Source organism: Periophthalmus magnuspinnatus, chromosome 19 (genome assembly GCF_009829125.3).
Source record: "Periophthalmus magnuspinnatus isolate fPerMag1 chromosome 19, fPerMag1.2.pri, whole genome shotgun sequence".
NCBI lineage: Eukaryota > Metazoa > Chordata > Actinopteri > Gobiiformes > Gobiidae > Periophthalmus > Periophthalmus magnuspinnatus.
The window spans coordinates 25,088,110-25,111,128 of NC_047144.1; the positions used below are offsets into that span (position 1 = coordinate 25,088,110).

Sequence of the window (23,019 nt, forward strand, 5' to 3'; positions counted from 1 at the left end):
GTATCAATTCAATTCAAGTTTATTTATATAGCACATTTAAAAACAACCTCAGCTGACCAAAGTGCTTCACATAAAATAGCTAAACACATAAAACATCACACAATGAGGTATAATTACATTATACAAAAGAGCATAAAATACAATAACAGTGCAAGTACCAAGACATTCTATTAGACACTATTAAAAGCCACGGAGAAAAGATGAGTTTTGAGCCGAGACTTAAACTGAGTAAGAGACTCAGATAATCAGACAGACAAAGGGAGATTTGGGCGCTGCCACAGAAAAGGCCCTGTCACCCCTAGTTTTGAGCCTAGCTTTAGGCACAGCAAGCAGAAGCTGGTCAGCTGACCTCAGAGCTCTGGGAGGAGTATAAGGCTGCAGCAGCTCCCTAAGATAGGCTGGGCCCATGAAGTTAAGACATTTAAAGACAATCAGTAACACTTTGAATTTCACCCGAAAAGCAATAGGGAGCCAATGTAAAGTGCAGAACAGGCGTAATGTGCTCCCGTCTCTTAGTTTTGGTCCGAAGCCGAGCTGCAGCATTTTGAACAGTCTGCAGACGTTGTATAGAGCCCTGGTCCAGACCTACATACAAAGAGTTACAGTAATCCAGGTGCGATGTGACAAAAGCATGTATAGCTTTTTCAAAATCAGCCAGAGGCAAGTAAGGCTTAAGTTTAGCCAGAATCTGGAGCTGACAAAAGCTAGTTCTTATAACTGAGCTGATATGTTTGTCGAGTTTGAGCATGGAGTCCACAATCACTCCTAGATTCCTCACTGAAGGACGACAGAAGGAAGACAGTGACCCAATCACACTGTCATGTCCAGTGAGTAGCTCAGACGAAAACATCAGACCATCCCTATATTAGAACATAAAATGTATCATGTATAACATAAACTAATTGATATTTACTTTTTTTCATACACATTTTCAGATTTACAAATGTAGTCTTAACATTCCATGGATATTTTAGTGATTATTGGTTGTATGTGGCTGGCGTGTTAAAAGAAAAAAAAAATAAAAAAAAAATATATATATATATATATATATATATATATATATATATATATATATATATATATATATATATATATATAAAGGACAAAAAGTTAACAAGTATACCATGTTCAGGCCTATAACTTCCACTAGGGGTCAGCAAAGGGATGATTTATTATTCTGGTACCACTTTATAAAAACTGTACCTTATTTTGCCTTAATAAAGCATGAACAAAGACATAATTCGTGATGAACAAATTGTTTATTAACTACTTACAACTAAGGATTAGCGTGTTATGACAGTTACCTCCACAGAAACATACCCAGAGTTGTGTTTTGTTTCATTCACACATGTTTCAGTAATAAATTATTATTATTATGAATTTATTAATTTATTTGAAGATTTTATTAAAATGATAAATTGATGACAACCAATGATTATATGGAAAAATATTGAAGTTATATCTGTAGTTTCTTGGATTACATTTGTCCACTACATCTGTATATCTCAATATATCAAAAGTCTCCCATGAAGTACAGCAAATGCAGTGCTGGAAGACGTACTTAATTTTGTTTCTTAGTACTCAAGTAAAAGTAGAAGTATCATACGAAAAAATCTACTAAAGTAAAAATTATGCATAGAAAAGTGTACTTAAAGAGTAAAAAGTAAAAGTATTTCACACAGATTTTGACATCTAACAACGCTTCAAATGTAGTGATTTTGGTACAGAATTTAACTGATTTTGAGTAATTTTTCTTGTATTTATCTATTTGGTTTGCTTAAAGTTGACATGTTAAATCTAATTAAAAGTGCTAAAAATACGTCTCAGCCATTTCAGCAGCAACTTTTCAATTAATTGTAGATGTAGAAAGTACAGATACTGGCTCTCAAATGTAGCAAAGTAAGAGTAAAAAGTATCCACACATCCTCAAAGTTTTACTCAAGTACAATCCTCCACCACTGATAAAATAAGAAATAACAAAGTTGGTCTTGAGAATGGTGTTTTCAGACACACAGACATGTCTCCCTCTAGTGGGCAAACACGGAGGTGCATGTGTTTTGTGCTGAGTGGTGAAAAACAATCTTGCGGGACAGTATGTGTGTCAGTGGACCAGTTGGGTTTTCCATTAGATTACAAACACAGATATTTGTGACACTTATATAATCTATGTCACATCACATTCTCCTATGTTATTTCTTTCATATTTCATACATTACCCAACACATCACAACATCAAATTCTCAATATTTTACACCATTTTATTTAACTAAAATCTCCAAAACTATAACATTGACCACAAAAGGATAGCTTCATCGTCGCTGTCGTTCAGTCACCCGCCGTGACACGTGAGGACACACTTAGCCGCAGAGTAGACATCCCCTTTTTTGCTCAGGTTGTGCTACAAATCACTGCTTGACCTTTGACCTTGTGTGTCACTGAAGACTGGAGGGCCGCCTTCTGGTTGGCCAGGAATGCTCAAGCGACAAAGCTTGCCTGGGTTCTATAGTGTTAGGGTTTAAAACAATATGTTAAATAACTGTTCTTTAAAGTGCACATGTCACGCTACTTTCTGATCTCTGTTAAAATGTTGTTTCCTCATCACAAACAGATCTGGAGTTGTGTTTTGCTTCATTCACACATTTTTAACGCACAAATCCTACATATTTAGGCTTTTCTCAAACAGAAAACACTCTGTTCCACCTTGTGATGTCATCATGTGGTAACACAGGAAGTGCTTCACTGTGTTTTTAAACTCCACACACTTTCACTAGAATCATTTTGATACTTTCAGCCCTGTAATTTTCAATCTCTACTAAACAAAAGGTAAAAGGTAGCTTGAAATCTACCACTTCATGACATCACAAGGTGGAACAGAGCATTTTGAGCTTTGGAGATGTTACAGACTAATCATAAAGGGTCACTCAAACATGTGTGAGTGAAAGAAAACACAACTCCAGGTCTGTTTTTGAGGAAGTAACAGCATCATAACATGGCTAAAAGCTCAAAAGAGTCATTTTTTTGGGTAATATACTTTAATTCTTTAATACTCCAAACTTACCAGCGCTAAGTCTCCTGCCATATTCAGGCATAATACAACAGTTGAGAACAATAAACATAATAGAAAGCAAAATGCCAATCGCGGCTCCAATCGCAGCGTATTTAAAATCTGAAAAAGACAAGTATCAAATGTCAAAACTGTAGCTACAAACAGATTACCACACACAGCACCGACAATATTCCAGCGGGCCAGCTTCACTCGAGTCCCAGAGCACATGACCGCTGAAACGCACAGATATGTTTGATTTCACAACTTGTTTACTTTAAGTCATGAGTCATACTATCAGGACAGGTTTACAAGGCGTTGCATTAGTACTAGTTTGTATTAGAACTTTGATACTATCTTGGCATGCTAAAAAGTCAAATATCCCACAGATGAACACTGTCGTTGTGTCCTTGGGCAAGACACTTAACGCCCCTCGCCTCCAGTGTCTGTGTGCACTGGTGTGTGAGTGTATGAATGTGTGTGGTTCCTTGATGTAAAGAGCTTTAAGTGCCTGGAAGGAGGAAAGATGCTGTATAAAAATGTGACCCCTGACCAACAATCATAATCTTAATAACCTAATAGTACCACAGTATTCCACAAATACAACAGTTTTAATTTAGTTATTATTTTTAAATTTCACTTAAGTGTGTCTAAAGAGCTGCACTATAACCAACTCTGCCTGTCAAAACATTGTAGTAAATTATGCACATGAGAGGCTTAAAGGTACAGGATGTCACTGTCCGGATGTCGGGCGTCACCTGTATGATTCCATGGAAATATAAAGTTATATACTTCGGAATATTCTCCATGGACATAGATATGTTTTGTGAGTCATGTTTGTGGAGCACAATAAGGAAGAGTGTTTTACAAAGTTTTACAGTACAACTACTATTACTACTACTGTTATACTACTATTTCTACTACTACTACTACTACTAACTACTGCTACTACTAACTACTACTACTACTAACTGCTACTACTACTATTACTGCTACTACTTCTGCTACTACTGCTACTACTAATTACTACTACTACTATTACTGCTACTCCTCCTCTTCCTCCTCCTCCTACTACTGCTACTACTACCTACTACTACTACTACTACTACTACTACTACTACTACTAACTACTACTACTACTACTACTGCTACTGCTACTACTAACAACTACTACTACTACTATTATACTACTATTTCTACTACTACTACTAACTGCTACTACTACTCCTACTACTACTACTAACTACTACTACTACTCCTACTACTGCTACTACTCCTACTACTTGTACTACCACTACTACTCCTACTGCTGCTATATAACACATGATAATATTCACATTGAGCTTGTTGACGGCTCAACAGACTCATTTTGTAACATGGTATCGGTGTTTGGTATCAGCGGTTGTTATTGGTTCTTTCATGAATGCATCAGGCCATAACCGACTGGTATCGGTATCGGTGCAGTATGTTTGTACATCATTTAAGTAAAGAGTGAAACCTACATACTTTTGAAAACCCTCACCTCACTTTTAACAATATTCTGCAAATGATCAAATAAATGTAAATACTTGGAATGCTATAAGAGCGAGCTTGTTGTTCTGCGCGTGACCCACCTGGAGTGTCTTTTTCTTCCGCTCCCTCGGCTCTCGCACTTTTCAGCAAGAACTCTGAAAAGAAAAGTGTATAGGTCATGACACAGGAAGTAGCATTTTATTATCAGATTTAAAGAGATTTCTGCAGAGTATAGATAACACGCAGAAGAAGTACTCTCACTCACGAGCTCAATGTGCGCACTGATGCTAACATGTCTGATTTATTATTAGTTGTGAGATCGACAAAGATGAGATGTTTTTGTGACACATTTGAAGAACTATGATCATGACCACACATCATATACCACAAGACTCTGCAGAAAAAAATAAAATAAAAATCGACTTGTGCATGTTGCATCTCTTCTAAATCGATGTTGTTTTCAGTCGTCATTTAAATAAACATGCAGCATAATAAAACCCCACCTCTTCTCCCTGGTATTTAATTGTAGCTCGACAGGACATCTTGGTGTTTTATTGTTTTACTGACTTTTTTATGTGTAGCACTTTGCTTGGCTGAAGTTGTATTTAAATGTGTTAAAATAAATAAAATTGAATAATAATAATGTCATAGTTATTAATACCCTGCATTTGAATAGGAAAAAATCTGAAATTTCGAGATATCAATTTGAAACTTCACCTGTTGTTTACTTATATAAATGTAAGAAAAAAATATATTACAAGTAAAAATATGTCAAAAAATGCCAAAATCAACCATATTTGGATTGGATTAGATACAAATTAGATACAAAAATATTTACAGAGAGGATTTAGAGATCTTGTTTAGATATGTACAGAGCCCCACAGATGACAGAAAGGAGAGGAATAATATTTACAGAATTAAAAATGTAAAATATATTATCTTGAGAGAATGACATAATTATCTTGAGGAAATGACATAAATATCTTGAGGGAATAAGATGTTATTTTGAGGGAATGAGATATATTTTACTTTGTGGGAACAACATAATTAGCTTGAGGGAACGAGATATTATGTTGAGGGAATATAATAACTTCTATACATATATTTTCATGAGCGCACACGATATTTAACTTCAAAAATAAAAAAAATATCTAATTTCCTTGTGATAATTAAGTCATTCCCTCAAGATAATATCACATGGGAACATCATATTATCTCGTGGCCATGCATTAATATTATATTTTGCAAATGTCCTATGCCAGGTTCCGTTGTTTGACAAAAAACTGGCCTAAACATTAAAATTTTATTAAATCAGGTTTAGAATTAGCAATGAGCAAATCATTCAGTCTGCTGTAGTGTCTCTCCTTAAACTAGCATCAATTTGAATAGTTAGTTATGGTGATATTATGAATAAATTTGGCCGTGATTATCCTGACGAAAAATTGCAATATCGTCCCTTCCCTCCTATGATTATTCAGTCCCCCAAGCCCTTTATATCCGTATACGCGCCGTTTGTAATCGAGAGTGAGACGAGGTGTCGTTGAACAGGACCATACACACTCAGCAAGTACTAGATCACATGTAGAACGTGTCTGGCAGCTACGTGTATTAGAGAACTACTGTGAAATCTAACCTACTTACACACAGACTGTTATAAACTGTTCAAACCACAAACCTTTGAATGGGGTCATGATTACAGGCAAACGATCATGGGAAACTGTCTCAACAAAGCAGCCGGAGACGCCAAGAGGAGCATCAGTGGTGTATCTATTTGCATTACAGTATATTACGTTTTCAGTACATCCAAGGTTGTGGTTGAAGGTAATGAAGTACAAGTAGTAAAGTATTGTACTTAAGTAGAATTTTTAGCTATCTGTACTTTACCTAAGTAGATTTTACAGTGGATACTTTTTACTTTTTCTTTGCTATATTTGAGTGAAGGTGTCTGTACTTTCTACTCCACTACATTTTTTTAACTAGACTGAAAGTAAAAAGTACTTTTAATATGATTTGAGGGGTTGTTTGTGGTAACATCCTGACAATAGTTTTCGAGTTCAAGCTTTGGCTTTGAGCAAAACAAAAATAAACACAAAATTCATAAGAAAAATTAAGAAAAGGATTCGTATTTCTGCTGTTGACCCAAATGTGTCTCATTTTTTAATCAATATCACTACATTTAATGTTTTAACAAATTAACGACACTTGTGAAATACTTCTACTTTTTACTCTTAACGTACTTAAACTGCTGCTACTACTACTAACTACTGCTACAACTACTACTACAACTACTACTACTACTACTGCTACTACTATTACTAACTGCTACTGCTAACTACTACTACTACTATTACTATTACTATTACTAACTGCTACTACTAACTACTACTACTATTACTAACTGCTAGTGCTAACTACTACTACTACTATTACTATTACTTTACTAACTGCTACTACTAACTACTACTACTATTATTACTACTACTAACTATTACTACTATTACTAACTGCTACTACTACTACTACTACTACTACTACTACTACTAACTACTACTACTACTATTACCACCACTAGTACTACTATTACTATTACTAACTGCTACTACTAGCTACTACTACTATTACTACTACTACTTGTGAAATACTTTTACTTTTTACTCTTAAAGTACATTTTAAACATGTACTTAAATGCTTTTACTTACATTTTTTCACATGGTTACTTTTACTTGAGTAACTTTTTTGACTCTGTATCTGTACTTTTACTCAAGTAACAAAACGGAGTACTTCATCCACCTCTGAGCCATAAAACTACATCTGGGAGTATTTTTGTGGCGGTCTAAATACAGGGTTAGCAGGTTTTATACAGAATAAAGCAGGAGATGTTGTAGTTTGTTGAGGAAGTGATATGACCTGAATAACTGCAGTTGTGATTAGATACACTTGCAGTACATCTTGCAGCCGTATATTGTAGTCGCAGTAGTCTGGAGGAGTGCGGGGCTAAATCTGTGTCTATGTGGTACGTTTGTCTCAACTGACCCTAAGAGCGGACAGTGTGAGTCAGATAAAGTGTCCAGTGACCAGACTCTCAATGACCCGTTATGTAATGAGTCCAGTCCAGCTCGGGTCAAGGGCGTTTGACCACAAGCCTTAGAAACTGGATTTTGATCTGATTGAGATAATAATATGCATCTTAAGAGTTTATATTTAAGTATTATAAAATGTTATACTTACCAGAAAAGAGAAAAAAGTTGCTTAAGTAGAAAATGAGCCTGTAGAACGAACATCTCTTCATCTTTGTATCCTGAAAGGTTTTATGTGACAAATCATTTCCTGAGTTTGTGGGTTTTGAATCTGTGCTCATCACAGACTCTGCGCGTCATCATTTCTATCAGACTGATCACTAAGAAGTAGAACAAAGTCATCACATTTACACCACATGGATTTTACAGGTTTTAATTCAATACATAAATCTGTTTTTCTGTCCTCATACCTGTGATGGCTATTTTCACAAATGGACAGTTTCACTTTTTTCAGACAACAATTTTTTCGCTTGTCTAGGCCACAGTGCAAATTATTAGATGAAGAATAACAGCATACAAGAACAGCAACAATGCAAATATATTATATATATTCATATTTTTAACAGTTTAGAATGTTTAGAATATATATATATATATTTTTGTTTTTCTTCCTGCTCCTGTCAGCAGCTCTTCACACGAGACACATTGTTCCAAGAGGCACAATTGTTGTTTCTCATTTTGTTTTTACATTCAGGACAAATGTTGCTGTGTTCAGGGTCTTAATAAATAGTTTTTGCAAATCATTATTCAAATGTTTTATCAAAATGAGTATAATGTCCACATATGAGGACATTTGATTTACATAATTTTTTCTCAGAAACTACATAATGTAAAAAGATAATTCTTTGTATCTTTGTATCTTTGTCATCAGATCCCAGCCAGCCCAAATAACAAAGATAAATGAATAAAGCATCTCATGCAAGAGCTCGGGTCTCAGGAGGTTAAAAGCAAAACCAAAGTTATTAAACATTTCAATATTCTAATTTGCAGTTGTCCTGAAGCAGTCATCACCAGACACAGTGATACATGCTGCTCCAGAGAGACACTCCAAATACAAACTCTGTGAATGAACTGTGTACAAATGAGTCAAATTCACCAGTGACTGTATCTAAGAGGATCAACAGGTGACTAACAAACACATCTATACACATATATATATCTATAAGCTCTATATACAGCCAAACATCTAAACCAATGACGGGTTATGACAGACAGGAGTAAATGAATATGTCTTACCCACTTTTCATTGAATAAAGTGAAGTGAAATCACAAATAAGTCCAAAGGTGAACTAAGAAAATGTCCTTTCTCCATTATGAATGATATTCCAAAGAGTTTCTCCTCAGCTTCTGGAGTCCATACCTGATTTTATTAGCCTGTCATTCCCTAAAGCCTCCTCACGCACACTGTATATGTGAGCAGGCATTAAACAGTGTGAGCCTGTGCTTTGGCACATGTTTGTGTCTGTCAGAAAGGCGCAAACAAAGACTAGACCTCATACTGCGTCCAGTTCACTCATCAGTGAATTTATCTGCTCGTTACTCCTTTGATACCTACTAAATCTTTCTTACTGGCATAATAGCTTGTTGTTGCTGCTGTTGCTGTTTATTTATACATTCATATACATAGCCGCCTACATGTATGTGTACTCATTTAGTACTTCCTCTGACACACTGAACAAATGTGCCTTACATTTCGGCATAATCTCACAGCAACAGCTGCTGCGTTGGTCCTAAAACTGGACTGCCCGGTCATGCACCTTGATCTTGTAAACAGGACTTGGACAACAAGTCTGGCCCAGAGATGCTGCCCCAGTCTGACTCCTGTTGTCAGATCATAGTCTCCTCTTCTGGGGATTGGCATGTCCACAGTTGTGTAATGTAAAATTTATGTTTATTGTTTAAAGGCAAAACATTTTACAGACATATGACGAAGCGAGTTTACCTGTTACTTCTCAGTGCCTCTTATGGCAAAGGTTTGATCACAGATGAGTGATCTATAATCTTTTGAAAGATGCCGAACGGTGAAGAAAGGCTCCATGTGGAAGCCCACCAACCCTTAGGCTCAAAATAACCAATGACAGTGTCCATTTCATCTTGTTGGCCTGTCTTGCCCTGCCACTCGACACCCACTGCTTATTCCAATGTGAGTGAGCTAGCTGCACCCGCACTGCTGCTGCTGCTCAGTTTGGCCACACTGACTTGTCTATTTTGGTATCTGTGAGCATAGGACTGTGGACACAAGTTCATGTGAAGATGGAACAGAGGCTTTACTCACTTTGGTGAGTTTTCTGTTTTGTTTTTGTCTTATAAATGAAACTTTAAAATATTAATTCAACCTGGATTGCCAATAAACATGGATTTCCTTTCAGCAGATGAACTTGGATGGGATAACTGGATTACACAGGACTTGTATGTGGCAACAAAGGGTACACTGGAACTTTGAGAGAAGAATGAAAGATCCATAATCGAGGTGAGGGTCACTATGGAAACAATGGTGTTGATTCCTTCTGAAATAACATAACCATACCATGCTTACTGTATTACTATTGTGAATGTCACACAATATAATGACAACTGTAGAGTATGGCTTAAAGGGTTTTATTTTAACATTTAATATACATATAAAATATCTAACTCATATCATTTGGAATAGTTAGACACCCTATTTCTTAGGATATAAATATGCAGGCCAATGCTGGGAAAGCACCGTGGTTGCTAACTGATCCTGGGGTATGGGAGCACAAAGATAACTTAGCCAGAGAGTCTTGGAGAGCCAGCGAAGTTGGGCTCAACATACAGTTAAGTCTCTCAGTTCTTCTCTTCACTCAGCTGACATGTTTGGCTTGTTGTCTGGGGCTATAGATGATCACATAATACAGCTGTTTAGTGTTTTGAAAAGGATGTGGGCCTCTTTGTTGTAGTAATTTTCTTATGAAATGTTACTTGAATGTAGACTATTTGTGTCTCAATGTATGCCATGTACTAATAAGGAGTGTCATATTTGTCTGCATGTTTTAGACTTAAGTGATATTCCAGTGACTGTGTTCACAGGTCACTGAATATAAATGGGTTAATGTGCTATTCTAAGACTTCACCCAGATAGCTACAGTAGAACAGCTGTTGCTGAGACACAGTAAATCGTGTGACGATTTACATGAGTTACTTGCAATGTGGTATTATATTTAGATATGATATGAGTTTATATTATTTTCTATTATTTTGTAACTATAATTAATTGTTTACATTTCATTACTTCAACCACAGAACATTTAATTAATATAATTTATTATAAATGTAATTTTTTCCTTATAGTCTATAAAATGTGTAAGAGTTTAGACATTTTTTTGTAAAATAAGAGTTATCAGATTCATTGTCAGCAGACACAGCTTGAAGCACCATAAAGTGCTAAAAATAGAAACGCACATGGTATGAAGTGTTTGTCTGCTGCCTGCATAGTGACAGCATAGCCCAACCTGGCACAGGCCATGTACATAAAGGTCATCAGTGCAGCGGCTCAGCTCAAAACCATTTATAGGAAAAAAGTAAGGGTAAGATGTTTTCTGAATGTTCTAGGGTACATTTGTTTCATGCTGTTTCACATTACTTTGTTTTCTTACTTTACAGGGAGTCTTAAAAAATGACGACAATGTGAATTTGCTGGAAGAAACAATAAGGATATACAGATGTAAGAGAAACACATTGGCGACATGATGACCTGTGTGGAGAAGCGTCATATGAGCCACCGTGTGGGCGGCATGCTTCATCATCGCTTTCCCAATGGCTTCACAGATTTGTTTATGGATGAAACTGATCGGGAGGTCAGCACTCTGACTGACCGGGCCTTCAGAAGCCTCTGTATTGGAGATGATGCTGTTTACAATGATGAGTTCACTTATGGATACTCGCCTTTCAGTTGCCATAAGCCCCTGGCAGGAGAACCTCATAAAAAGACTGCTAAGGAAACTAAGAAACATGGACAGAGTCGGAGTGACAAACACGAAAGTCAGCCATGGAAAGAGCACCAGCAGAACACAATGTCCCAAATGTCTTCTTTTCTCAAGGCACTGAGCGCCACTGAGGAAAGTTATGGGGGAATGTTCAAGAAAAATGGTGTCACTGATTCAAATGGGGAATCATGGGACAAATCAGCACTTCGTAGCATCCAAAAGGAGCTATCTGAATTCTCTACAGATTATCACACCAACCTCACTGAAGGACATTATAAAAACCATCAACGGCATCCTTCTGGAGATGTTTCAACAAACAAAATGGGCAAAGACAATTCCTTATCCTCTGGGAAATCTTCAAAAAGCAAAAATGTAAAAACTAATGTAAAACTCAAAAAGCTTAACATAAAAAACTTTTTCCTTCATAGTGAGTTTAGCCCTTTTCAAGCGTGGACAGATATGAATCAATTCTCTTTTGCCCAAGAGAGTATAGTCTCTATACTTCCTGAAGACCCTGTGCCTAAATGGTTTGATTTGCCTTTTTACAAGGAGTTGACAGAATCACCAAAGAAAGAGCCTCAGCTCACAGAGCAGCCCCAGCCTCACCAGAAAGCAGTCACTGAGCCACCCCCTCCTCCTCCCGCTGAACCCAAACCCGTTCCTCCTCCTGTACCTCCAAAAGTCCTGCCAAAGCCAATACTAACTACTGCAGAAAAGAGGTGCACTTCAGAGTGTGGGGATGGATCTGCTGCCCCCTGGAGGCGAAATAGATCTAGAGCAACAAGTGCTGTGCCTATAAACCACCCAAGTATACCAAGTCAGGACATTACAAAACAGGTAGATGAAAACCTTTTGTTACTTAAAAAAGTTGATGAAAATCTTCTGTTGCTTAAAAAGGTGGATGAAAATTTGACAATGCTTAAAAAGGAAGCTCGATCTGTAGAGGTGAAGACGGTTGAGGAAGTCAATTCATTAGCGTCTACTCCATTTAGTATTTGCCAACTAATGACCCCCATCATTCCCTCGAGGCAGCCAACTGAAACATCAGAGATCCTCACAGTGCTCTCTCCTTCTGCTCTGGAGCTTCCTCTAAGGCCACAGTCAGAGGCTAAAGGAACTCCAGAACCTCTTAAACGGGACAGTTATAAATCACTGGCCTCCAGTATTCTCTTCAACCTTAAGGATAACAGGAAACGTGTCAAAAGCAGATATAGTCCAAGAAAGTTCAAAACACTGGAAGAGACAGAAAGCGGATCTCCTCTTTCAGATATGAAGCAACCCTTCACAGAAGGTCTGGCCTCTGGCATGAGCACTCCAGCCATTGTAAAAGATGTAGAGACAGTTGGAAGTCCCATTCTGGCAAAAATCCAAAGTGTTGACCTTACAAAACAGGATGCTGAAAGGCCTCTATCAAATGATTACTTACTTTCTCATTTGCTGCAGAGTAAAGCAGAAGAGGCTAGCCCCATGTCCCCTTTATTACAAAAGAAAAAGAACAAAAGTCCCTTAGTTAAGAAGCAAAACTACCCTTCTCTAAACCTGTACAAAAAGGCCAGTCCTGCCAACAGTGATATGAAATATCTACAAGCCCCACTGAGTCCTGGTGCTTCTGCGCACACAGAAAGTGTGAAAGATTACCTTTCACCACCCCCACCCAACAAAGATCTTTCTCCACTACCAAAGCCAAAGACCAGTGGACTTTCACCAAATACCCTAAATGTCAGCACAGATCTTTCACCCACTATTCCTTCCCCCTCAGGTCAGAAAAAACACCTATCATTACAAGAAAAAGTGGTCAAAAGGCCACCAGATGTGCCAGAGAAGCCCAGACGAAAGAACAGTATAGAGCCCGTTAGTGTGAAAGAAAATAACACGGTAAACCAACCTGTAAGTGCGGCAAATGTGATTAAAGCAGCAAGGGAGGCAATACATGTAGCTAAACACAAAGCCTTATCCCCAGATAGTATCAACAAGCCAACAGATGAAATAATTGAAGTCAGAAACACAGAGAAACAGGAACAAAACCCACACAATATTATGGGTTTAGAAGAAAGTGCTATACCTGAAAATATACATAATCCTGAGAAGAGAAAAGAACCTCCACCTGTCCCTAAGAGGACCTTTACAAAATCTGATATTCAGCTACCACTCGATAATCCTGAAATGCTCACCAATGGTGACTTAGACAGCTCCAAAACAGATGTAAAATCAAAAAGTCAAAAGGAAGCATCTCAAAAACAGGAAAAGCTCAAGCATATCTTTTCAGCCAGACAAAACAACTACATCAAAAATCAAAGGTTTGCTATAACCGATAACGATAAAGAGATGGAGTCTGAGGAAAGTGACAGGAAAGTGAGTGCAAGAGTAGAAAGGGATGAGATAGGGGTTCCCGCAGAAATAAGAGACAGCGAAAACATCATCAGTGACTTAAATGCTTTGAAAGAATTAGAAAGAGCAAGACTAGCGGAGCGGATTTACGACAATGCAAAGAACAAATTTGGGGTCGTTGACATCGTGGAGCAGACGAAGGCCAGGAATGATTTGATTTCAAGAGAACTTCGAAATATTAAGAAAGGTATGATGTCTATGAGGGGGAACACAATGGCCAAAAGGGATCTGTTTTTGAAGAAAGAAAATGAGCAGAGCAAAGGAGAGGTTTATTCAAAGTTAGATGGTAACGTTATCGTAAACAAGGCACTTATAAATGACAATTATGATAAAGCTAAAATGGCACTAGAGGAGATTATTTTTGAGAGGGAAAAGCGGAAACATCTACCAGGACAAGAGGAGTCTGAACAAGGGGTAGAAGATGACAGTAATGTGACTAAACTTCAGAAATCTAAAACTGCATGTGACACTGAGGCAAAATCCAACGGCCTTAGCGCATCCGAGCTAAAAGAGAGGTTAAGTGAGCTAAAAGATCACACCAACATGAGGCAGATTTTGTCTCAAACCGAGCCCCGACCGGGAGAGACGCACAGAGCAGGGAGCAGGATAGCTTTACCGGGCATGGACAAAACGAGCGACGAACTCAATGCGATAGTCAAATCCAAAAGTGAGAAAATTGAGAAGCTTATTAGCAATTATCTTACTGCCAGTTCAAACGTCGATTCTAGTCACGTGTCGGAAGAAACAGTTGAAAATATCGTAGATGAAAATGCAGAGAAAAAACACGACACTCCTCCTGTTCCTCCAAGAAGCAGAAAAGGCAGCATTAGAAGAGATAGTGTTGGTAAAGAGGCAGAGTTAAGTTTAAAGAATGTAATAGGTGATTTAAATAAGAGCAAAAAAGATGAAAAGGAAGAGTTATGCTTGATTCCTAATTTAAACTCTTCAGAAAAACAAAATGTATATGACACTGAACCAACAGCTAGCTTGGATAACACAAAACATATCAATTCAAAATCAGCTTTAGAACCAAGTATTAGCCTTTCAACAAAAACCTCTGAAAATGAGACTAAATCATATTCAGATGCTACATGTGAAAACAAAAAGCAGATGAGCCCTCTAGCTGAAATCATACCTGAGAGAAAACTCCAGGCCACAGGAACAGGAAAAGTCAAACGCAGGGCTCCCTTAAGGCCGGATCATCTGAGCACTTCTAGTAGCAAAGATTTGGTGTTAGAGCAAACTGAAAATGTATCTATTAGTAATGAAGATTCAAAACCAAAGGCAGACGTAGTTGTTGAATCCCCCCCAATTTTAACTTCCCCCTTGCTTCTTGTGAATGGGGTTAGCATTTGTCAGAGCCCACCAGATCAGGCTAGTTCATCATCCAAATCGTCCTATTTCTCAGCTGAAAGTACCCTCCATAGAAACACTGAGACTGAGTCCAATGTTTACCACTCTCTGGAAAACCTGATTGGAGAGGTGGAGGAGGTTCATGAGGCAGGAACAGGCTCTCTAAACAAAACAAGGCATAATTCAGACAGGACAGATGGTGAATATTACTCATTTAGCGATCATGAAACTGAGCCCGAACCACTGAAGAGGCAGATCAAATCACCTCCAAAAGACCCTGTCATATTGACCAAGGAGACAGCACCCAGATCCACCAAAGAAAATGCTGTGAAACAAGAGGATGAAACCAATTCATCAGCTTCCTCAAATCCTGTTTCACCAACCTTTGCGATCCCTGCACTATTTAAGGTCAAGGATAATACGTTTAGTAACAAGTTGAAAAAGTCAACACAGCCCTGGTCTCCAAGGGGAAGCTTGGCCGGTATAGAAAGTTTATTGGTAGACAATAAAATTCCACAAGTACAAGAAACCTACCAAGAACATGTGGTTGGTGATGCTACATTGCCACAAGTTAATATTGAAGTTGAAGAGGTTTTACCATCGTCTCCTCAGCTCCTCCTACCCACAAGTTCTAGTGAAATACTCAAGGTTCAAGATAACTTCTTTCTGAGGGTCCCGGAGCAGGAGGACAGACACTCGGGAGTGAGTCCTCTGTCGGAGGGGGTGGAGAGTACAGCAGCTAGCACAGTGGAGACTGCAGACGAGACAAGCGGGGCCAGTGGACTTGAATGTGAGGTCTCTAAAGTCCCCAGTGAACGCTCTGGGTCCACTTGCAGTGGAAATGACAGTCAAACAGGCCTGCCCAAACCTCCTGCTGTCCTGCCCAAATCAGAGAAGGCAGTTCTCCGAGCCATTAAGTTAACCAACAGAAGAATGAAGAAGGAGGAGGCCCATAAGTCAGCTCAGAAATCCTCCCACAGCAGCAGCAGCAAGCACAAGTCTGACAGGCACAAGAGTGACAAGTCTGAGCAGAAAAGTAGCAGCAGCAGTAGAAAACACAAAGAAAAGACACATTCAACTCCTCCAAATGCAGAAGAGAAATCAGTTCACTCCAGTCAAAACCCTAATGATATAAAACAATCTTCTCACAGACACAGTGTGGACTCAGAGCACAAGACTGGGCCTGTCCTCCTCAATGAGCGGCAGGGGCGTAGCAGTGACAGGCGGCTCCGTGACAAGCCAGAACAGCGGCACTACAGCAGTGACCGGGTCATCAGCAATGTGCCTGTGTACAAGACATATGTAGGAGACAGGCCCCGCTCAGACCGGGCTCTCCAGCGTTCTCTGAGCACCGACAGGTACATGGAGACTAAAGCAGAGCGCAGGCTTAGTGCCGATATGTCAAACAATGACAGACTTGACCCAAGAAGCCAAAGAATTGAGAAATCTATTAAGGATGAGCTACAACAGAGAGGCAGACAGAAGGATAAACAGATTAAAGAAAGTCCACTGAGACGGAGCCATAGTATAGATTCACAGAGCACAAATGTACTGCATCCTGCAAACCTGTCCCGTCAGTCCAGCATTACCAGCCAGCTTTCACGCCAGTCCAGCATGGAGCACACCATCGTAGCCCCATCCTTCCCAATGACACAGAGGAAGCTCCTCCAGGATCCAGACTCAGGCCATTATTTCTTTGTAGACATGCCTGTACAAGTGAAAACTAAAACCTTCTTCGATCCAGAAACAGGGACGTATGTGCAGCTCCCGGTTCAGCCTTCAGAGGGGGCCATACCACAGCCCTCACCAATGGAGGTTTTGAGCCCTCCTCTAGTGGTCTACCACAGCTTTGTCCCAGTGTCTCTGTCTCCCATGGCTCAGACAGCCCCTGTCCCACTTCCACATGTAGAGCATGAGGAATATGACCCGCGACATCCGGACCTGATGACAAGGCACACTGAAGCTCACTCATACTTAGAGCCTGTGTTTGGGCAACATGAGCACATGTTGGGAGAATTCTTAGGGACTGAGGAGTTGGACTGTCCGAGCTAAAAGATTAAAGCCAAAAATCTTTCATTAAATTTGTATATTACAAATATTTACTATTTGATTATGTTTTTGTGCACTCAACTTAAACCTGCCTTACCTTGTTTTGTACTTCACGTCACTGTTGCAGAAGTGTGAAGTGTGACAGTTGATTTGATTTTTAAGTTACAAATAAGTAAGATTGCTTTGCTTGCTTTAACAGTGACACTGGTTTTGTGAGATCTCCAATTCTGTGACCTTTATATTTAAAGTGTCAAATGCTGGAGGAGGTATTTGTGTAAGATAAAGTGGGGGACATGGAGACTCCATGTATATATGTAAACAGAAAGAAATGGCTTATCTGTAAATGTGAGTATTTATTTATGCTGAAATGTGTATATGGCACTACAGTGGTAGTGTTGGTGAACTTCACCTCTTTCAGGTATTGTTTTTGACACTTTTCTTATCTGCAAGGTTTATTGCCTCTTCTTTTTTTCTTTCTTTTTTGTTTCTTTCACAAGACAGGCTGTTTTGATAAATATACTGGATGAACTTGACAATATCTAAGTAAAATTTCCGCTTTAGAAGACATTTTAAAATGTTTTGCATGCTTGATTCAAATGATGGCTATATTTTTAAATTGAAAATATACTTTTAGTTCATACCAAGTAAAAGCTTTTAATGGGACTTTGCAATATTTGTTATTAAGAAATAACAGAAAAAAACTGAGAATATCTGTATCTGATTTATTGCATTTTGAAGTAGAATAATGCAGGGCTGTTTTGTGTCTGTGATCCATTCCAATAAAAAACCTGTTGGTACAGAACACCATTGTCTTTGTGATTTTATTGCACCAAAATCTTTAAGTCACATGGTCAAATCCAGTACATAATTGTAATAATACAGTTTTCTTAGTATTATAGGTTCTCTTGATATATTATTTACAATAGCAGAACATAGACTCATATTTAGGATTACTTGCATTAAAAACATTGTTCCAGGGTGAATAAATTATTGATGGAATAGTGTTTTTTTATTTTCTTATAAATATACAATATTTACATTTTCTTCATCCCCTTAGCCCCAAAAGTCCCAGAGTCAAAGTGCAGGAGATCCCCATATGTGTAAACAGTCAGTGACAGCCACAGCTCAGGGCCACCATGTCATCATACTGCTTTAGCACTACATTCTCCTCGTCATCAAAGTACAGCAAACTAATGGACTGCAACTTGTCTGGTACGCAGCAGGGGGCACCCACTTCATCATTTGAAAGCTTCAGGGCATGCATGATAGATCTTACAGTGGCATGGTTTGTGGCCCGAAGGCTGCCTCCTAGAGGAAAGGGACAGGAACCTCTGCAGTGGTAAGCGTTGTATCCTCTGGGAGAGATGATCCACCCGGACCAGCCGATCTCCTCAAAGTCTACAAAGAGAGGGACACGCTGGCAGGTGTGGGCGGAGCTGTTGGGCACTTGGAGGGGAGCAGCGCGACGATGCCTGTTGCCCTGTTGTTCTGAAGATGGACTGTGGACTTGGTCTAGAAAGAAGAATATGCATCATAAGTTCATTTGAAATTTAAAAAAGGGATCAATGATAAAGTATAAATGTAAATATATAAATATACATTTTAATAGACTGATAGAAAAATATTCCTCAGCTTACCTAAGTATGACTTTCTGGTTGCCCTGCCAGTGGTCTCATCAGAGAATATGACCAGATATGCATTGGTCTCAGCTCCTTCAACAGTGTGTCTTGGGGAAGGAACCACAGAGGTGTCCATCCAGTCTCCAGAAGGGAATGTGGTTACCATTAAGATGCCATTGTTCTCTTCACTGTTACCAATCCATTTGGACACCTGCCATTTAAAGGAGAAAATATAAGTTAGAAAAATATGACCCAGTACACCTGAGTTCATACTGAGCATAACAGAAAAGGCAGAGCAGTGCTGTACCACTTGAGTAACATTGAAGACTTCCCAGCCTTGTGTGTAGAGGGGCACTAGTCTGGTGGTGATGAGGTTTCCCCTCCATGGTTTCACTCTGCTGTCCAGCACCTCATACAGATCAACCTGAGCAGAGAACACAATGAAGCTTCATTACAAAGTGGTTATAACATGAGTTTAGACAGTTTGGGTCTGTAATATGAGATTGTGTTTGAGAAATTGAAATAGTGCCCTTACCTTATAGAGATGAGGTCCATATGCCTTTCCCATGAAAAACTTCTGCTTCTTTCTAAACCAGCGGAATTCGGCTTTATTCATCCTCTCATCTTTGCTAAAAGAGGAGAGATTGAAGAAGTGAAACTTCTCACCACCATGACCTGTGAAAATGCAAATACAGTGTCAATTATAATTACATAAACTATAGAGTTATTAGTCTAAACTATCACATTACATTTCACATCTTTGCATTTCCATTAAATTACATTTTTGTTTTGCTCGTATCAAATAGTTACATTTTCCGTGCGTAATTTATGCGTAACAACGCACGATCATAAATGTGTTAAACTGGCAAAAGTATGGCTCTAAAAAGCAAAGATCAAACAATATTTACACTACCCACCCTTATCCTCAAAACTACGAACAATATTTCCATCCAGAATCTCCTTCTGGGTCTTGGGGGTTCCATCCTCACGAGACACGGCGTTAAACAAATCCAACATAAACTGCGGTGCTTTTTTGTGCGGTGCCACAGCGGGACCACGAGGTAAATCCTTCAGATATAGCAGCGCATCCAGCGCGTCTCTGTCCTTGTTTGTCGCGCCCTCCCCGGCTCGTCTCCCTATCGCCCTCCTGCCATGTGGGACAGCCATCGGCACTGCGCTCCGGAGTTGCAGGGAGAGCACCAGGTAGAGGCACAGAGCTCGTCCTGTCATATTGGTCGGAGTGGAGTGAGTGCCCTCAGTGTGCGGAGTGTCCAGTGATAAGGCGCGCGGGGGCCTTTGATGACAGCTCGGCCTGTATTCAGCTAACACACAGATGATTGCCCCTTGATTGATGATGGTCCAATGGCCACACAATAGGAGGTGCAAACGAGCCGAGACTCTCCTACATACAGCCAAATAAACGACTCATTTCCCAAGGATAGTCGGTTTATCCATGTTGTAACACACTTTTTGTTACAGAGTTACACTATATACTGAAAATAATAAGTCCTTATTTACGCAGCTGCAACAGTGACAAAACCTGAGCCAATGTCAAGTTCACCAAGTTTCTTGATAATAAGTAGGCTAATAATAATAATAATAATAATAATAATAATAATAATAATAATAATAATAATAATAATAATAATAATAATAATAATAAGAAGAAGAAGAAGAAGAAGAAGAAGAAGAAGAAGAAGAAGAAGAATATGTTTTTATCTTGCTCCGTTTGTTTTAGTGTAATGCTGTATCATTTATTGAAATTAGTATTGTAGTTTATTTGAATGGGCTTAATATTAACCTTTAGAATAGATAATTTGGCTAAATATGAATGAAAACGTCAAGGTCATTGCTGTCATCCTTCAGGTCTTGAGGACGTCAAACTGACATATTTTCATTGTTTACAGTATGATATTTTTGTGTGACATTTCCAGGTTCAGCTCTCTAGGGTTGTTTTATATGACTCTATCTGACGCCCACGCATTAGAATCCCTGTCCTGTCGCGTGTCATAATGATGTTTAGCCCGTGGATCTACATCTCTTCGCACATCCCCGTTATCAGCCCGAGCCAAGCGGCCGAGAGCAAACGAAAAGCCCGGGCCGTGACGCAAATGCACCTCCAGCTCCACAGGTCCCGAGAACGCAGCGGTCACGGAGTCCCCCAACCCCTTCCATCAGCCCTCCTCCCTCCTCCCTCCTCTTCCTGGGCCCCGTATTTGCGCAGTGACTCACGGTTAACACCAAAATCTGTCCTACACGTTTATTCGCGCGTTAACACAATCCGAGATGATCCTTCTAATTAATCACGTGGCACAATAGGGATCACATTCTCGAGCTCGTTACGCTGATCAATAGCCTCACTCTCCGTCCATATTGTTAATCAAATTTACGACCATTACGCACGAACGGTGATCCCCTCATGTCCTGGGGTTGACACACACTCATCTCAAACATACACATCAGCGCAGGAAACACTGATTGGATTTGATGGAATGAAGTAAAATGGCAAGGTCTTAGATGTTCTATGATTAAGGGATTAAACAGAAACTTAAATGTGACCCATGTGCCCCCTGTGACGTGTCTACTGTGCATTGTGTCCACGCGTGACATAGGTGCGGGGTGTCCTCAAATGTTTGCTCTGAGCATATGCACAGGACAGATAGAGTTTAAGGGTTTAAGGGAAGCCCCGTAAGTGACGTAGTCGAGGCACCATATACCTCAATAACAAACTATAAACAGTATTACGCAGCTAAGTATGATCTGATAAACATATGAGAGGTCCTGATTTTTGCCTACGGACATGGCAGATGATGATGATATTTATAGACGATGCAGGATGTTGTGGCTGGAGCTCATCCTCTTATGTTCAAGTTTGGTTCATGCTCTGATGATGTAAAGTTGATGTTGTTCAAATCATATTGTGCATCACTAAACACTGCACACCTCTGGACTCATTACAAAAAAGCCCATCTCAAAAGGCTGCAGGTGGATTATAATGACGCTTTATGGGTGCGACTGAGGAGGCCACGATGGACTAGAGCGACCGAGATGTTTGTTGTGTGAACACTTTGCTGTACTAAGAACTTTAATGTACAGTTTTATTTGCAGCTTAATAAGTCAGAAAATAAAATAATAATGTCACTCACAAACATAAGATTCAGTGTAATCCGCTCCAGTCCAAGATGTGGAGACACTGGTGTGGTTGTCTTTTTAAAATGTAGTTGTTTACTGTTTGTATTGTCACTGTCCCTATCTATTTTTAAAAATGGACAATGAGTCTGAAATAAAGATGAATTGAATTGAAATATAAACTATACGCTTCAATACGAGTCCAGTGTTATGGAGCCACGTTTTGTCAGGATTAGTGATTAGTCATTTGGATTTATACATTAATACTATATAAATTTTCTCTTGAAATGTCCGTCACCTGCTTGTCTCTATGGAGATGTAAGGCAAGGCGGGTTTATTTGTACAGCACAATTTGTACACACTTCTAACAAGAATGCATGGTATAAAAATCATTTCAAGTAAAGCAATATCATCATCTCCATAGACACAAGTAGATGATAAACAGTTGCACTTAAAAGCTCTGTGGAAATACATGCAAATATCATGTGAAGTATTTTAAAAGTTTGCTTCACTAGAATAATTTGGATGATTGCAGCCCTGGAATTGCCAATCTCTACTGAACTGTAAAAAGTAGCAGTTAACTTGAAAACACCACTTCATGACATCACAAGGTTGAACAGAGCATTTTGAGCTTTGGAGATGTACAAACTAATAATGCAGGATTACTCAAAAATGTGTGAATGAAACAAAATACAACCCCAGGTCTGTTTTTGATAACATGGCTTAAAGCTCACAAGAGTCAGGACCTTTAAGTTTTAGCTTAACTGGAGTGAAACTGTTCTCAACAATTTATAGCAACTCAATTTGTCAGTTTGAAAAATAGTTTCTATTAAATTGTGATAACTTTTTAGCGTTCATATAGGCAATATTTCCTTGTTCTGAATAGCAGTCGTAACAGCCCT

The 23,019-nt window shown here is 38.9% G+C and overlaps 2 protein-coding genes across 4 annotated transcripts; one reads left to right on the top strand and one right to left on the bottom strand.

The window, feature by feature from the left end:
• Positions 1-9,808: 9,808 nt before the first annotated feature.
• Positions 9,809-18,169, top strand: LOC129457167 (uncharacterized). Of its 3 annotated transcripts, none has more exons than XM_055229603.1 (3): positions 9,809-9,911; positions 10,002-10,102; positions 11,257-18,169. In XM_055229603.1, the coding sequence occupies exon 3, from the start codon at positions 11,340-11,342 to the stop codon at positions 17,370-17,372; it is 6,033 nt and encodes a 2,010-aa protein (XP_055085578.1). In that variant the 5' UTR covers positions 9,809-9,911; positions 10,002-10,102; positions 11,257-11,339; the 3' UTR covers positions 17,373-18,169. The 3 variants fall into 3 exon arrangements, with proteins under 3 accessions (XP_055085578.1, XP_055085577.1, XP_055085579.1); XM_055229602.1 differs by having other exon boundaries at positions 10,005-10,102; XM_055229604.1 differs by lacking the exons at positions 9,809-9,911; positions 10,002-10,102 and adding an exon at positions 10,400-10,430 and having other exon boundaries at positions 11,257-18,163.
• Positions 18,170-18,477: 308 nt separating this feature from the next.
• LOC117387734 (bone morphogenetic protein 2-like) lies at positions 18,478-20,218 on the bottom strand. The gene is made up of 5 exons (XM_033985280.1): positions 19,906-20,218; positions 19,524-19,663; positions 19,296-19,412; positions 19,007-19,199; positions 18,478-18,881 (listed from the first exon to the last, which is right to left on the bottom strand). Exons 1-5 carry the CDS (start codon positions 20,216-20,218, stop codon positions 18,478-18,480), a joined length of 1,167 nt encoding a protein of 388 aa, XP_033841171.1.
• Positions 20,219-23,019: the final 2,801 nt, after the last annotated feature.